The sequence below is a fragment of the Fukomys damarensis genome, unplaced genomic scaffold, assembly GCF_012274545.1.
Source record: "Fukomys damarensis isolate Sample0158 unplaced genomic scaffold, DMR_v1.0_HiC HiC_scaffold_23, whole genome shotgun sequence".
Classification (NCBI taxonomy): Eukaryota; Metazoa; Chordata; class Mammalia; order Rodentia; family Bathyergidae; genus Fukomys; species Fukomys damarensis.
Genome location: NW_022900935.1, coordinates 65,370,675 through 65,387,388, shown reverse-complemented (window position 1 = coordinate 65,387,388; position 16,714 = coordinate 65,370,675). Strand labels below are relative to the sequence as shown.

At 47.7% G+C, this 16,714-nt stretch overlaps 1 protein-coding gene across 5 annotated transcripts in view; it reads left to right on the top strand.

Moving 5' to 3' along the window:
• Positions 1 to 752: 752 nt before the first annotated feature.
• B3gntl1 (UDP-GlcNAc:betaGal beta-1,3-N-acetylglucosaminyltransferase like 1) overlaps positions 753 to 16,714 on the top strand; it is a 131,315-nt gene continuing 115,353 nt past the window's right edge. For 3 of the 5 annotated variants that reach the window (XR_004518528.1, XM_033767250.1, XM_033767249.1), the window contains exons 1-2: positions 753 to 861; positions 959 to 1,058. Coding sequence is in view for 2 of the 5 variants with exons in the window: in XM_033767250.1 (XP_033623141.1) it covers positions 829 to 861; positions 959 to 1,058 (133 nt within the window). In the remaining 3 variants the exon portion in view is untranslated. Of the gene's footprint in view, positions 862 to 958; positions 1,059 to 16,714 lie in introns of those variants that run through there. The other 2 variants (XM_019206700.1, XM_019206703.1) reach the window with 2 other exon arrangements.

Below are 16,714 nucleotides of genomic sequence, written 5' to 3'. Positions count from 1 at the left end.
ATTCCCAGCACTGTTTAGACGCAGGATCTTGCTGGTTTCCTCATACGGAACTCAAACTTGGGAGTCTTCTGTCTCCACTTTCCTAACTGCTAAGGTTACAAGTGCAAGTCCCTCTGGTTATACTCCATACCTCTTCAGAAGTTTTTGCTTTCTTTTTGAGACTCCCTGAGGAAAAACAGTACTGGTGCCAACCAGCCCTAAGGGGAGTTTAGAACAGAAGAGACCTGGACTCCTCAGGCCCGGTGGTAGTGCCCGGCTCACAATGCCTGGCTCTCTTTTGAAGACTGCATATGAGTATAGAAGGGGTTTCTTCCTTGTAGTTTCTCTAAACCCAACTTGGCTAAAATGCTTGTCCCAGCAAGGGCCCGAGTATCTATTTTCAGGGTGGGTTAGAAAATACACAGACAGGTAGGTGTCTGCTTAACTGGGATGTGATGTCGCTGACCAGTGATTAAAAACATGAATTTAGCATTGAATCAGGGAGCATGTCCATGCCTTGCCTCCCCCACTTTGAAAAGCGTCTGACAAGTCGGGGAAATCGAAAACGTAGCAAATCAAGGAGCAAAGAATGTTATGAGCTAGGAGAAGGGTGTGCCCTTTCCTGGAAGCCTTATTCTGGGTTTTCTGTAGGTCAGGCCGTGGCCTGTGCTAATGAGCATGTGGATGACAGGGAAGTACGTTAGAGCAGTGTGTGGGAATTACGCTTTCCCTCTTCTGTCTGCTAACCCCTTCTCTGAATTCCAGTCCATTATCCTGCCGGTCCACAATGCGGAAGAGTGGTTGGATGAGTGTTTGGAGTCTGTTTTGCAGCAGGACTTTGAAGGCTCCATGGAGCTCTCTGTTTTTGATGATGCCAGTAAGGTATTTATGAACTTCCAGTGGGGTGACTCAGCCCTGTACAAGTCACACTATGACTCTTCTGAGAAGGGTCCTTGACCTGCTTCTCTTGCATTTCCAGGACAATTCTGTGGCCATCATTGGAAGATGGAAAGGAAAGCTAGAAGGTGCCGGTATCCCTGTAGTCATTGGAGGTCACGATTCACCTTCTCCCCGAGGAGGTGAGTGAACATGTTGAGTTTATCAAACAAATTCATGGTTTCTTCTCAACTTGGAAGCTTAAATAGTTTCATGTTGTTCAAATACTAGCAAAAAACCCGGTCATCTGGGTTTTTTGGGTCACTGGTCCTGAGGTGCTGGTGTCTCTTTTTAGAGGTGATACCTAGGTCCGTTCTGTCCCAGACAAGGAATTGAACAAAACAAGCATAAACAGTGGTGAAGTTTCACATTTATTAAAGGTAGGGAAAAACCCAGAAGGCTAAGGGAAAAATGGGCCCTGCGGAGCAAGTTTGGGCTGAGTAAAAAGGCTGGGAAAAAAAAATACACCCTACAGCATAGCATAGGGTGGGCTGTCATGAAGAGGCACTACAGGGAGCAGTTAATGGCAACTGGTACTTTTTTATGTTTCTTACAGTGACATTTTATCCAGGCAAAACTATCAAGAACCTGCTCAAGTTCTTGAGCGAAGTCTACATGTAGGGTCCTGAGAATTGTCCAGTGATAGAAGAATGATATTGGACCTCCTAAATGATGTAGGGGAAATAATTATAACTCTCAGCCTGTTAGATGTCAGATATATCTGCCCAGTTCATGTTCCCAAAAGTAAAGAATGAATTCAAAGGAGCAGAGGAGGTTAAGAGTAAGAAATATTTATGGAGAGGACAGATTTTAGCTCCTAAGTGGCAGGAGGAGTTCCAAACAGGTGGCCAAGGGCCCCACTTTTCAGGGGATGTTTTATAAAGCATAACCATGCTGGTGCAACATGGTTGAAAGCTAGGATCAACCAATAAGCTTACAAGCATAGTCACTTAGGTCATAGTGACCAGTGGGGGAGCAAGTCATGTAGCAAGTGTGCATGGAAAGAACAAAGAACTTTTTAGGTAGATGATGGGTCCGAGGGTCTTGGTCACCTACAGAGAACATCATTAGACCAGATGTTACCCCTTAGCCCTTGGGGAGACATGTAGGCCTGGTCATTTTGTCTTTGTCTTGAGGTCTGGCCTCCAACAGATGTGCCTTCAGCTACAGTTGTAACATGTTTTCCTCTCTTGCTCTGACTCCCAAGGGCCCAGCCCTCTCTGACTGCCTCTGATATTTCTACCTGACTTAGCTGTCTGTAACACCCAGATCTTGTCACACCTCCTTTCTGGGCCAGTTTTAGTTACACCCTATCTTCCTGCCAACGTCTAGTACTGAATGAGAACCTGCTGGGCCTGAATTTCTAATTCTGTGGTGAGGATTCGTTTCGGTGGTTTGAATGTCTCTGTGTACTCCCATCTTCTGTGTTCAAACCTCACTCCCATGGCCGCTGTCGGGAGGAGTGGCCTTTGAGAACTGATGAGGTCACCAGGGCAGAGCCTCCTGGATGGGCCAGTGTCCCGTAAGAAAGCCCAGAGAAAACTTTACCCCTCCTCCTGTGTTGGGACAAGGGATAAGGTCCTGACCAGGTACTCAGTTGACTAGCACCTCGATCCTTGGCTTCCAGCTTTTAGATCGGTGAGAAATTTCTGTTGTTTATAAGACACTGTGTGTGTGACTTTCTGTTACAGCGCATGGGTTATACTCAGGGTTCCTCCAGGCCGATAATCACTCATCTACTCTTTGCCTAGATATATGGATTTGCCTGTTCTTGACATTTTGTATTAATGTAGTCATAGCAAGTGTTCTTTTATAATTGGCTTCTTTCATTAAGCACAGCATCATTAAGGTTTGTAAGATCCTCCCAGGGAGGAATCCCACTACTCTGAGTCCGGAACGCCGCAATGCACCATAAACACCCCGGAGAGACGATTCTTGATCCAAAACACAAGAGATCTTTATTCCAGCGTGCTGGGGCTCAGCTCATAACCCTCGAAGGGGCAGAGGAGCTGAGCCCCAAAGCAGGGTAGATACACAGTTTTTAAAGGAAAAAACCACAAGCTATAGGGTAGGGGGAATTCCGAGAAAGAGGAGGGGGACTTCGGTGGGGGATCATTTACGGGAATATTTAGGGCTAGGTCAGGTCGTTCCCGTACCAGATGCTTATCTTGGTTCCTGTTCAGAAATGGTTAACGTGACCTTCTGGCCTGTCATAGTTAGCTGACTCTGCTAGGGGTTGGGCTACTGGAGCTTCTTGAAAACTTTTCTAACAATCCTCCCTTTTTCTTTCTGCACCTGTTCTAATCTTAGAACTCTTAATGTCTAGTTTCTTCATGTTCTATATCTAAGGCTTGGGTTCTTAGAGGCTGGTATTGTTGTCTCAACATTAGTACCTGCACTGCACTGATTCTTTCTCTGATGAAGGCAACCAATCTATTCAGAACACAGGGCCCAATGGTTAAAAGTAATACAAGGATGATAAGGGGTCCCAATAAGGTGGACACCAACATGGTGATCCAAGGGGATTTATTAAACCAATTTTCAAACCAACCTTGTTGCGATTCGTGATCTCTTTGCCTTCTATCTAATCTTTCCCTGAGTTTGGCCATGGAGTCTTTCATGACTCCTGAATGGTCAGCATAGAAACAGCATTCTTCTCTTAATGCAGCACAGAGTCCTCCATCCTTTAAGAAGAGCAAATCTAATCCTCTACGATTTTGCAGGACTACTTCCGATAGAGATGTTAGTGACTCTTCCAACTTAGTAATAGAATTTTCTGTGGCTCTGAGGTCCTCATCTATAGTCGGTCTTAATTCATTTAGATACTGAGACCCTTGGACCAAGGCAGCTGTCCCAGTACCGATGCCAGTGGCTATACCTAATCCTAAAAGAGTTGCCAAAGTTAAGGTTATCGGTTCCCTCTTATACCTTGTAATTTTTAAATTAAAGTTTTCTTCAAAGGGGCCTGAGTCATGATAGATAACCCGGGGTATGACCTGAACAAGTATGCAGAAGTCTTTAGAACCATTAAACATTGAAGTAGTCAGACATGGGGTGAGGCCAGTATTGTAGGCCCACCATCCCCCCGTGTCAGGTACCAGATAACGAGTGTCAGAGGAGGGGAGACTTTGGAGGGTCCGGTTGCACAACTGCTGGTGATCTGGGGGTACCGTCCCCAAACAAATTCCTCTCCCTGATACCTCAGTTAGAGTTAATTTTCTTTTTGTGTTCCAATTACATAAGTCATGGGAGGTGGTGGTGTTATAACCACCGGTGAAAGCTATTCCTTCATAATATGGGGGGCCAGAGGCCAGACACAACCAACAGCAATACCGGGAAAGGTCCCTTCCAACAAGGCTCTAGGTTGCCTGCCCGATGACGGCGGACGTAGACGGAGTCCCCGACTTGAAACTGATGAGGAACTTGGAGGTCTCCTGGAGCATAAGCTTCTCTCAGGTGTTTCCACACTTCGCGTTGGACAGTTTCAAGGGTTTTTAATCTACCATAAAGAGGTTTAGAAGAGATAACATTTGGATCTGCCAAGTTACCAACTCCTATTAAAGGAGGAGGGGCTCCATAAAGCAATTCAAAAGGGGTTAGACCAGATTTTCCCGGAGTATTTCGTACTCAGAACAAAGCAAGGGGTAGGAGGACCGTCCAGTCTATAATGCCAGTCTCTAAGGACAACTTGGTCAAGGTCTCTTTTAATGATCTATTCATCCTCTCTAGTTGACCTGAACTTTGGGGTCTATAAGCACAGTGCAATTTCCAATTGAACCCCAGGACCTTGGCTAGTCCCTGTCTTACCTGGGCAACAAACGCTGGTCCATTGTCTGAACCGATTACCTTAGGGATGCCAAACCTTGGGAAGATCTCTTCGAGTATCTTCTTTGTCACAATAGTAGCAGTTTCTGTTTTTGTGGGGTAGGCCTCTACCCATCCTGAAAAAGTGTCTATGAAAACTAGGAGGTATTTATTATTATATTTAGCAGGCTTTATTTCAGTGAAGTCGACTTCCCAATAGCTGCCAGGCCTGTCCCCTCGTAATCTTTTTCCCGGGGGAAGCCTAGTAGGATAGGCATTTACCAGCTGACAGGGTATGCATTGATGAATGGTTTCATCAGCTAGCTCAGAGAGGTTATAAATATAATATGGGGAAGTCTAAACTATCTTCTTTAGATGTTTGGCCCCTAAATGAGTGAGCCCATGTAGTTGCTGAACATAAGTTTTGGCCTCCTCCCTTGGTAGGACGGTGTTTCCATTGGGCAGGACATAAGTCCCGTCTGGCTGAGGTTCTGAGAGTCCTAAGTCATTTATCCTCTGTAAGTCTTTCTCAGAATAGGCGAACTTGGTAGTGGCAGTCCCTAGGTCTTCTGTAGAGGGAGGATATTAATTCCTTGAGTGGGTCTTTTTGCCTCTATATCTGCCTGTTGGTTTCCAACGGCAACAGGATTGGTTTCTCTTTGGTGCCCCGGGCAATGGATAATTTCCACTTTTCTTGGCCAATGTATGGCTTCTAAGAGGTCCAGTATTTCCTTTTTATTTTTTATTTCTTTTCCAGCCGAAGTTAAGAGTCCCCTTTATTTATATATGGCTCCATGTATATGCGCCGTGGCAAATGCATATCGGCTGTCAGTATAGATGTTGATATCTTTTTTTTCTGACAGTCGGAGGGCCTGGGTAAGGGTGATTAGTTCTGCCTTTTGGGCTGAAGTCCCTTCAGGTAGACTACTGGCCCAGATCACTGAAGTGCCATCTACCACTGCCGCTCCCGCTACCCGCTTACCTTCCACGATGTAGCTGCTTCCATCAGTGAACCATGTGAGAGCTCCGGGCCAGGGTTGGTCAGTCAAGTCTTTCCTGGACCCAGCCTCTTCAGCCAAAATCTGGTGGCATTGATGTATCACCTGTTCCTCGGTGACATCAGGCAGCAGGGTAGCAGGACTGAGAATAGCTGGAGGAGCAAACTGGATTCTTTCATTCAGCAGCAGAGTCTGATAATGAACCATCCGGGCATTGGACAGCCATCTGTCTGGAGGCTGTCGGATAATGCTCTCTAAGGCATGGGGAGCCATGACAGTCAATCGTTGCCCCATAGTTAGTTTATCGGCGTCTTTCACCAAGGTGGCAACGGCAGCTATTGATTATAAGCAGACAGGCCATCCCTGTGCTACTGGGTCCAGCTTCTTTGACAGGTAGGCCACTGGCCTTTTCCAAGGTCCCAAAGTTTGGGTTAACACTCCTTTTGCGATTCCCCTTTTCTCATCGACAAACAGGGCAAAAGGCTTAGTTAGATCAGGCAGACTGAGAGCTGGAGTGGACAATAAGGCCTGCTTGATGTTGTCAAAGGATTCTTGTTGTTGGGGCCCCCAAGTGAAGGGGGCTGCTTCCTTAGTCAGAGGGTAAAGGGGGGCTGCTAAATTGGCGAAACCGGGAATCCATAACCGGCAGAACCCCGCAGTCCCCAAAAATTCTCTGACCTCCCGCGAAGTTTTTGGGACGGGAATCTGGCTCACAGTTCTCTTTCTGGCCTCTGTCAGCCTGCGTTGTCCATTTCTTAAATTATATCCCAGGTAGGTTACCTCTCTTTTACAAAGCTGTGCTTTCTTTGCTGAGGCTCGGTATCCTAGACGCGCCAATTCAGTCAGCAAATTTTCAGTTCCCGATAGACAGTCTCCTTTTGTGGCTCCGGCCAGGAGCAGGTCATCTACATATTGGAGGAGAGTTACCTGGGGGTTGCCAGCGTGGAAAGATGCAAGATCTCGGTGCAAGGCCTCATCAAATAGGGTAGGCGAATTTGTGAATCCTTGGGGTAACCGCGTCCAGGTCAATTGTCCCGTTTGACCATTCTCTGGGTCCCTCCACTCGAAAGTGAAAACAGGTTGACTGGCAGGATGTAATCTTAGGCAGAAGAAAGCATCTTTAAGGTCTAAAACAGTGTACCAGATTCGGTCAGGGGGGAGAGAACTTAATAGGTTATAAGGGTTAGGCACAGTAGGGTGAATATCTTGCACTCGCTTATTAACTTCCCTAAGATCTTGTACAGGACGAAAGTCTTTTGTGCCTGGCTTCCGGACTGGTAAGAGAGGGGTATTCCATGCCAAACGACAGGGCACCAAAATTCTTAATTCTAAGAAGCGCTGGATGTGGGGCCGGATCCCCTGTTGGGCCTCAAGGCTCATAGGATATTGCCGGACTGGGATGGGTTCAGAGTTTGCCTTTAACTCTATCAGAATTGATGGAGCCTGGAGGGCTAGTCCCATCCCCATAGTTTCAGCCCATGGCCGGGGGAATTTTGATAGCCAGTGCTCTATGTTAGTCTCCAGTGAAGGTGGCACGTCATAGAGCCAATATTCGTCCTCCAGCTGTAGCGTTAGAAGGGTAACTGGCCCCTTAGCTTCTAATTTGGGGCCCTCAGGGGAGAAAGTAATTTGGGCCCCCATCTTGCTGAGCAGATCTCGTCCTAGCAAAGGGGCTGGGCACTCGGGGATCACCAGAAAGGAATGAGTCACTCGGCCTATTCCTAAGTCCACTCTTCTTTTAGTAGTCCATGAATATTGTTGATGCCCTGTAGCTCCTATTACCCAGGATTTTTCTTTTTTTATCTCTCCCAAAGGATGCAATAAAACAGAGTGTTGTGCTCCAGTGTCAACTAGGAACTCCACAGGTTGCCCCTCCACAGTTAGGGTTACCCTGGGCTCAGGGAGGGGGCTCCGAGCCCCGTCCCCCCTAGTTGTTTTCTCCTCCTAGGGCCAATATCTTAGGAGGTCCTCCCTTTTCCTTTGGGCAGTCTTTAGCCCAATGTCCTTGTTCCTTGAAATATGCACATTGATCTTTGCCTAGTGGTCTTCTGTTGCCCAGGTACCCTGTCTGCCTTGGTTTACTTTCTCGACTCTTATAATTTTCTTCCCTAACGGCTGCAGCCAAGATCCTAGTTAAATTTCTTTCCTGTCTCTTGTCCCTTTTATTTTCCCGTTCTTTCCTCTCTTTCTCTTTCCGTTGTTCCTTCTCTTCCTCTGTTTCTCTCTTATGATATACCTTATCGGCTTCCTTTACTAGATCTTGTATTGTATAATCTTGTAATCCCTCAATTCGCTGAAGCTTTTTTCTAGTATCCAGAGCTGATTGTCCTCTGAATGCCATGGCTATTGAAGCTCTTTGTCCCTCCGATTCTGGGTCAAAGGGGGTATACCGCAGGAAAGCGACCATTAATCTTTCCAGGAATACCGAAGGCGGTTCCATCTCCCCTTGAGTAATCTCTCTTACCTTGGCCAAATTGGTCGGGCCGCTCCCTTGAGACCCGCCACTAGAGTCTGGCGATAGACTTTCAGTTGCTCCCTACCTTCTGCGGTGTTGTAATCCTTAGTCCGGTGGGCTCAAGGGGAAAGCATCATCAATGAGGTTGGGCATCAGGGTGGGTCTCCCATCAGCCCCAGGAACATTCTTTCTGCTCTCTAAGAGAATGCGTTCTCGTTCCTCAGTGGTCAACAGTGTCTGTAACAGCTGTTGGCAATCATCCCAGGTGGGCTGATGAGAAAACATAAGGGACTCCGCAAGACCCGTCAGTCTCTGTGGGTCCTCAGAAAAGGAAGGGTGGTTAGTCTTCCAGTTATACAGATCAGAGGAGGAGAATGGCCAATACTGAAGCGGCTGCAGAGCTGCAGGTTGACCATTAGGGCCCTCGGGGAGGTGGCCCATAAGCTCTCAGCGGGAGGGCTACTGTGGAATCTGGTGCCCCAGGGAAGCTCCTCTCCGACTTCGTGTCCCCGTGTCCCCAAGCAGGTCCATGAATTTCCTCGGGCGGCGCTGAGGGCTGTGCAATAGGTTCGGGAGGGGCAGGGGCTTGTGGATAAGGGGGAGGAAGGGGTTCCGACCAGGTCGGGGGCCCTTCAATCTCTGGGTAAATCCGTGGGCGAGGCTGGATTCTGGAGCCTTTTCATCTTTGCCTGATGGGGCCTCCTTTAAAGAGAAAATTTGAGTGACAGGCCGATTTGTCTGCCGATGTACCCAAGGTTTTACCCAAGGTGGGGGGTTCAGGACGAGGTCTTGCCAAACCACAATGTAGGGTTGCTGGTCAGGATGTCTTTCGGGTCCAGCCTGGAAAACAATATCTTTAACAAGCAATATTATTCCTGCATCAAAAGTGTCCTCTGGTGACCAGCCTACGCCGAAAGATGGCCACTCAGAGGCACAGTAAGTTTGCCAGGGTCTTTTCTTGATCACCACAGATAAGTCTCTACTTCTGGCCCTAACTTTAGTCCAATGTTTTAACATCAAGTCTAGTGGCGTCGTCACAGTCTGTCCCATGATTATTAAAAATCACACCGGAAACAAGAAGACAAAAACACACAAATATTAAATTCTGACAATCTACCAAATTCAGAACTCAGAGGGGATGTTCAGACGTCTCTGAATATCCCCGTACCCGGGACGTCTCCCAAGTTGCAGCCTGTGGCCCTCCAGGCACATCTACCGGCCACTGTCAGACAGGCCTTACAGACTGTCGGACGACTGCAAAACCGAAAATACACTATACAGAATACAGACAAATAACACTTAAAGCGGGGATCCCCTCTTACCTCCAAGGTCGTTCTCAGAAGTGAGGAGCAATCGCTCATCCCGAATGAGCCCCCAAAATGTAACATCCTCCCAGGGAGGAATCCCACTACTCTGAGTCCGGGACGCTGCGATGCACCATAAACACCCCGGAGAGACGATTCTTGATGCAAAGCACAAGAGATCTTTATTCCAGCGTGCTGGGGCTCAGCTCATAACCCTCGCAGGGGCAGAGGAGCTGAGCCCCGAAGCAGGGTAGATACACAGTTTTTAAAGGAAAAAACCACAAGCTATAGGGTAGGGGGAATTCTGAGAAAGGGGAGGGGGGACTTCGGTGGGGGATCATTTACGGGAATGTTTAGGGCTAGGTCAGGTCGTTCCCGAACCAGATGCTTATCTTGGTTCCTGTTCAGAAATGGTTAACGTGACCTTCTGGCCTGTCATAGTTAGCTGACTCTGCTAGGGGTTGGGCTACTGGAGCGTCTTGAAAACTTTTCTAACAGGTTCATCTGCGTTGTAGCATGTTTCCGTATTTTAGTCCTTTTTGTGGGAGAATAGTACAATTGTATGTGTATACTGTATTTCATCTGTTCATCAGTTATGAACACATGAGTTGTTCTGTTTGTTTGGCTGTTGTGAATGGTGCCTGTATGAACATTCCTATACAAATTTGATTTTTCTGTGTGGACCCGAAGTCCTGCCAATCTTTTTTATTTATTTATTTACTTAATTTTTTGGGGGGGTACTAGGGATGGAATTTGGGGCCTTGTGCTTGCAAGGCAGGTAGGTGGTGGCACCACTGAGCTAAGTCCTTGGCCCATCAATCTTTTTAGACTAAAGAACTTTAGTTATTTCTTTTAAACTGGTATCTGTGTCCACAAATTCAACTTTTGTTTAGCAGGGTATGTCTTGATTTCTCCTTTATTTTTGGAGGGTGGCTGTGGTAGACCTGGGATTCCTGGGTGATAGTGTTTTTGTTTGAGTGCTATGAATATGTGATTTGGGAATCTGGCCTGATGCTAAACTGCAGTCATTGCTGGTTGCTTTGTTGGCTTTCATGATGCCTCAGGGTATAAATTGCTTTGGAGAATAATCCCCTGGAATTGAGGCCCGTTGAAGGGGCAGTTCCTGAGGTTAGTGTTTGAAGGTTACTTGGCCCCAAGAGGTTCCATCCAAGTCCTCTCTAGCCTGCCTTTGGCTGACAGATAATCCTGTAGTTCTTCTGCATCACCAGCGAACCTGCCAGGCTTCTCCCAGGAGCTGCCCCACCTGGGGTAGAGCCTTTCCATGCTTTATTGCAAACAAGGTCACTTCTCTGGGGACCTGGTGCTCTGGTCTAAGGCTGTTTCTTTCCCTGAATAGATGCCCTGTTCCTCCACAGGGACAAGTATGTGCCTCTCCATGTGAAGCCCTGCTCGCTGATGCCTGTGAAGGAAGAAAGGGCAGTACCACAGCATCGTTTCTCTCTCTCTCTTAGTGCAGAGCACCTGCCCCAGGAACCGGGCCAAGCACCCTCGGGCCTTGTGTTCTCAGGAATACTGTGGCCAGGGTCGCTAGAGCTCCCTCCCACAGGCTGGGGAGAAGAGGCATCCCCCAGCTTTCAAGGGTAGCCGAGTCAGAGTAGGAAATGCTGTGTCCTGCCCTCCCGCCTCTGGGACCTGGGAGAGGCGTGAATTTAAGGAGGATTTGGGGTAACTACTTCTTCATTTGCTGTGTACCTTAGGATCATTTCTAGAAACTAAATGGTTGATTTTCTTGGGTTATTTCTTCTGGCTTTGCTTGGGAGCAGTCCTCCCATCGGTCTTTGCTTGCCACTGTGGCCCTGGGTTGACTGTCAGCTGCAGTTATTTCCATTTTGCTGTTTGACTTGAGATTTATGGCATGTAGCTTAACTTAGCAGAGCCCCTCGTGTCTCTGTAGGACACACTTTGCTGTCCTGGCCTCTGCTGCTGTCCTGCCCATGGCTGCCTTAGTGTCCACCATCTGCACACTGCAAAAGAGACTTGAAAGAAAGAAGTTGAACACGGTGGAACACACTTGTAATCCCAGCACTGTAGAAGGCCGAGGCAGGAAGATCACAAGGTTGAGCCCAGCTTAGGCAACTTGGTGAAAAGCATTCACTTGTTTCGCAGATGAATGTCTGCTTTGATAAATTAAAGCTGCTTTTTGAATACCAACATGGAGTGAAAAGAAATTCAGCCCTAGAAGGGCCTGTCAGGCAACACGGAGCTTGCCCCAGGGTGCTTGGACCCAGCTCAGCACTGCCCCCTTCAGGCCTCGGCAGCTAATCGGATTCTTCTCTACAGTTCTTGGTTATTTGCCGTGCCGGTAGGTCATTCCAACGTTCAGGCCTGGGACAGTGACCTTGACGGTGTTATCAATACATACCTGTGCTCACAGCAGTGTGGGGGAGCAGGCTTGGGAGGACCCTCCCTTTGGCACATCTCCCCGCACCTTCCTTGCCTCTGCCTCTGGTTTTTCCATATGCCCTCACTTGTCTTCTCTTTTAAATATTTTTCTTTTTATATCTTTTCTTTTTCATTTAGCTGGAGTTGCATCTTCAGAAATCCTCTTTGTGTTTGGGATGTGGACAGTAAAATACTTGGAGCTCCCAGCTACCTGACAGTGTCCTTTTTAAGTTATGCTCCACAGTTTGGCTGAGTATAGAATTCTAGGAACAAAATAATTATAAAGGAATTGATTCATTGTCTTCTAGTGTCTTGTGTGCTAATAAATATTAATTACATCAATCTGACTTGTTATTTAAAAGACATCTTTTCTGAAAGCGTTCAAAAATTTTAACATGAAATTTTAAAATTCAAAATGTAAAATGAGTTTGCTTTTTCACTCATACTGTTTTATATTGATTAATCTTGTATTCGCTTAATTGGAACAGGTCAGAGTCCCAAAAGTTTTCATAAGAGTTGAAAAAATGGGTTTTGTATGGGCTGGGGATTTAGCCCAGTGGTGCTGCCACCTGCCTCACAAGCAGGTTCATCCCCAGTACCCCGCCCCCCCAAAATGGGCCTTGTATGCTGCCTGGGGTTGAAAAGGTGGAGGTTAGCAGGTAAGCAGTGTACAGCTCTGGGGACAGGAGCCGCGTCTGTCTGTGAAGTAAGTGTCCTCAGTTTTGGTTACATGTTGGAATCATCTGGGTAGCCTTAACAAGCCCGATGCCTGCCCTCCACTGTGAGGTTCCCTGGTAGCCAGCTGTGTACAGCTCAGGCTTGGAGTTTTAGAAGCATCCCAGGAGATTCTGAGGCACATCTCTCATTGAGAGCCACTCTTTAAGAAAGTCTCAGGAATCCTATCCAACACTTGTAGCACGTGTGATTTATATCACTTAGTGCTTGTTGGAGAAACAGATTTAATGCAAGATGCACAAATATATAAGAATTTAGATTGGCTTATAGTGGCTGCCCACAGAGCCAGGTTTTGAAAAGTGCAAAAGAGCTGTCTGCATGCTGGAGATCAGAAGGATCCAGGCCTGGAGCTCGCTGCAGTGTCCTGTGCAAGTCCGTATCAGGAGGCTGAAGGGTTTGCAATAGAAGCCAAGAGGTGGTATCCCAAGTGAAGGTGAAGACTGGAGCTCCCCCAAAGAAAGGAAAGCAGCCTTCCTCCTCGTTTCCCTTTTATACCACTTGGGTGGCAAGCCCATTGGCTGCTGTTACTCACACCCAGTAAATCCCAATAAATCCCCTTACCCACTCCCAGAACTGTGCTGATCCAATTTAGTTGGGCATTTCTTGCTCAAGTTGACATAACAGTAAACTGTCACACATTCCAGGGAGTTGTGCAGTTCCTGTGTAACTGAAGGGCAGGCAGTCTGTGCGTGGAGTACTGGTGGTCTCTGGAGCACCCCCTTTTGAGTGCCTGGGAGTGGAAGGTCTGCTTCTAGAATCTGCTCAGAGCCAAGGCATGACCCTGAAGTTGTCCTGTAGGACTGAATGTGTGGAGAGTCAGCAGGAGTTTCACAGAGAAGAGTGAGGGGGAGACAAGCTCTGATGTTCCTAGACCTACTGCCCTCAAGGCTGCCCTATTCCTTCTCTGTGCTGTTTCCTGCCTATGTTATGAACTTGTGGCTACACGGAGAGGCGGCTGGTCTTGGGCATCCTTGATGTGTGTGCTGCCTCCTCCCATTTCCAGGGCAGGTGTCCACACACCTGTCTGTGCAGATGACAGCTTCCTTCCTCAGGGATGTGTGACCGTTTCTGAACTTCAGCTATTATGGAACTGTTTTGCTCCTTTGTGAAAGTTTAAAATATACATCCCTCCAACCTAAGAGCCCCTGAAAGCTGTTGGTTTTTGCAGCTCCCTGCCATGTTTAACTGGTTTTGTCCCTGTTGCCTTGGGCCAAGCAGAGGGTGGGTATTGGTGGAGGTGGGCTGTAGCACGGTGGGTGGCCACAATCCAGCAGACTCCTGTCTCTCCATGAGAGCGAGTGGGCCAGGTCTGAGGAGGCAGAGAGGGTAGATAGCATTTAAGAAAAAAAAACAAATCTTTTAAAAGAAGAAGAAAGTGTCTACTGTCTTCACGTGGAAGGACCTGCCCTTTGACAGCACTGTAATGACCACTGTGCCGGTGTCTCAGTGTCATGAAGGCAGCCCTCTGTGTGAGTAGGGGCTGTGTGGCTCGGGGCTGCTGGGCTGGCCCATGGCCTCTTCTCTTGCTTGTGTCCTTGCGTGCAGACAAGTGTGATAACGGGGCCCGTGCTGGTGGTCACGAGGGTGTTTAGGACAGGCCTTGTCAGCTCTCATGAAGTGCTAGCAGTGTTCCATTTGTTATCTTCGTCATCCCATACATCTGGAAGATGTTTTTTGTTGTTGTTTTTAAAAAAAAATAGGGGGCCGAGGATACAACTCAGCAGCACAGTGCCTGCTTGGCAAGTGTGAGGCACTGAGTTTGATTCCCAGTACCCCACAAAAAAACTTTTGAGACAGGGTCTTTCTGTGTAGTTCAGGCTGGCTTTAAACTCGCTGTACAGTACAGGGTGACCTTAAATTTGCAGTGATCCTCCTTCCTCAGCCACCAGAGTTCTGGGATTACAGGTGTGTGCCACCATGCTCAGCACTACCAAATTATTTCTTGTCTTCATTTTCTTTGTTTGAAATACATCGATGACTTTTTATGATTCACTTGCTGTACAATGTCTATTTCAACTTGCTTCCAAAATGGGTGTAAAACTGTTTTTTGTTATTGTTGTTGTTTTTGTACCAGGGATTGAACTCTGGACCTTGTGCTTGCAAGGTAGGCGGTGGCACCACTGAGCTAAATCCCTGGCACTAAAAGCTGTTTTTTGAAACCAGTCTGAACATCCTTTCATACTCTGAGGTTTTGCTGAATAGAAACAATTGGGACACTTGTGGCGATTCTTGCCTTATCTCTGTTTTAAGAACGAGTTTTGTCTTTGAAAGTGCTTCTTCTAGATTGGCTGTCCCATACGCTGCCCCGCGTGAGGCATGGTCGGTCAGCGACAGAGACTGCTGTGACACTGGGCGATGGAGGGGTGTGCTGCAGTCCCCACTGCCCGTGGGAAGGAAGGGGTGAGCAGTGTTGGGGGAACCTTGTGCTACATGCTGATATGGTGCACTCCGCCTGAATCCATCTGGAAGGACAGACTTTCCACAGTGTGTTTTTACAAATAGGAAAAGTCACATTAGCCATTAGATAACAGCCCCAAAGTACTTGTTTTTAGGAGTGCCAGTTATTTAGGTAGGGTTCAGATTCATTTGTCATGATTTCATATCATGCTAGAGCAACACTTTCATATGTGGCCACTTGCTAAAATCAAAATGAAGCACGACCTACCTCTGCTCTCCAGGATGAGCAGGGTTAACATCTGTGGGAGCTGATCACTGTGATCATGCCAGCCTGCGCCCATCACGAAGACCCTGGCCTGCCCCGACCTGGAACCCTGCACAGACAGTTCACTTTCTGCAGGGCACTGATGTTAACACAGAGTCTGAGTCTTTCCCAAACTCAAGATTCACTCTGAGAAGCATCCAGCTTTCTCAGTGAGATATGCCTGCCTCCTTTACCAAACTCCTGGATTTGGTTTCCCTCCTAAAACCTCCTCCCTGTTCAGCTTTCTGAACAGTGCTCTAGCTGATTTCATTGTGAAAGTGGAAGTCTCTTCCCATCCTCCCGTGTTGACAGGAGCTCTGTGGCTGAGGTTCTCAGAAGGTACTGGCTTCTCTGTTCCCACCCCGTACGTCAAGCATGGTGAGGATTTAGCCACTGCTGCTCTGATGGCTGCAAGTCCACCGTGGGCAGGAGCCAGGCACTGGCCTCCTCTGTTCTTGTTCATATTTGTACTTTCTGAAAATCTGCGGTCATTCTGCTTACTGGTGTGGGCTGGCTGAGCTTGAGGGATTCCTGCTAGAGATGAAGCTGCAGTCTTGTGAGACACCCCACCCCCCACCCCCGTGTAAGAGCGCTCTGGAGACTGTGTGTGTCTCACCTCTGCCCGTGTGGCTGGAGTTTGCTTTGCATCCTCCAGGAGACCTTCCCTTCCCCTCTCTCCTTGCAGTAGGAAGCAGGTCAAAGCAGGTTAGTGCCAGGGCTGAGTGAGACACGCACTTGACTGTGTTCCTGTGGGAATGACAGCTTTCTTCAGCTTACCCTAGCTTCAAATACCAGAAGATGTATTGTTTCAACTCTTCATACATCTGTTGTGTTTCCGTGATTCCTCTTGGTGGCATCAGATCTGTAACCAGCTGGATAACTCGTTTCAGGTGTTGGCAGTAACGCTTTTCAGGTGTTGGCAGCCTCCTTCCCTAGGGAAAAGCTTCGGTCCCTTTCTTATCCCAAAGTCCTGTCGGTACTCTTGTTCTGGTCTCCCCCACCCTCAGTGCCCAGGCTGAGCTTGCGGATGCTAAACTGTATGTGAGTCCTTAGTCAGAAACCTTCCATGGCTACCCCTGCTGATGGGTGAAGCTGAGCAGTCGGTTCCTGTGGCAGGGACAGGCCTCGCCTCCCAGACACATGTGTGTCTCCCCTGTAGTCAGTCCTGCACTCTCAGATTCCTGTTCATTTACATTCCAGCAGCCTCAGGCTCCCTCTGTGACTCCCTTCGCATGCTTTTGGTCTTTTACATCTCCTTTGCACTTTTTCAGCTCCCTTCATTTGGCAGATAGCCCTGGGTCATTGTTTAACCCTCTCCAACTCAGCTGTAGTGTCTTTGAAAGCCAAGATTTTAAAGTATTTTTATTACAACATGATATCCCTTAGAATAGTGCATTTA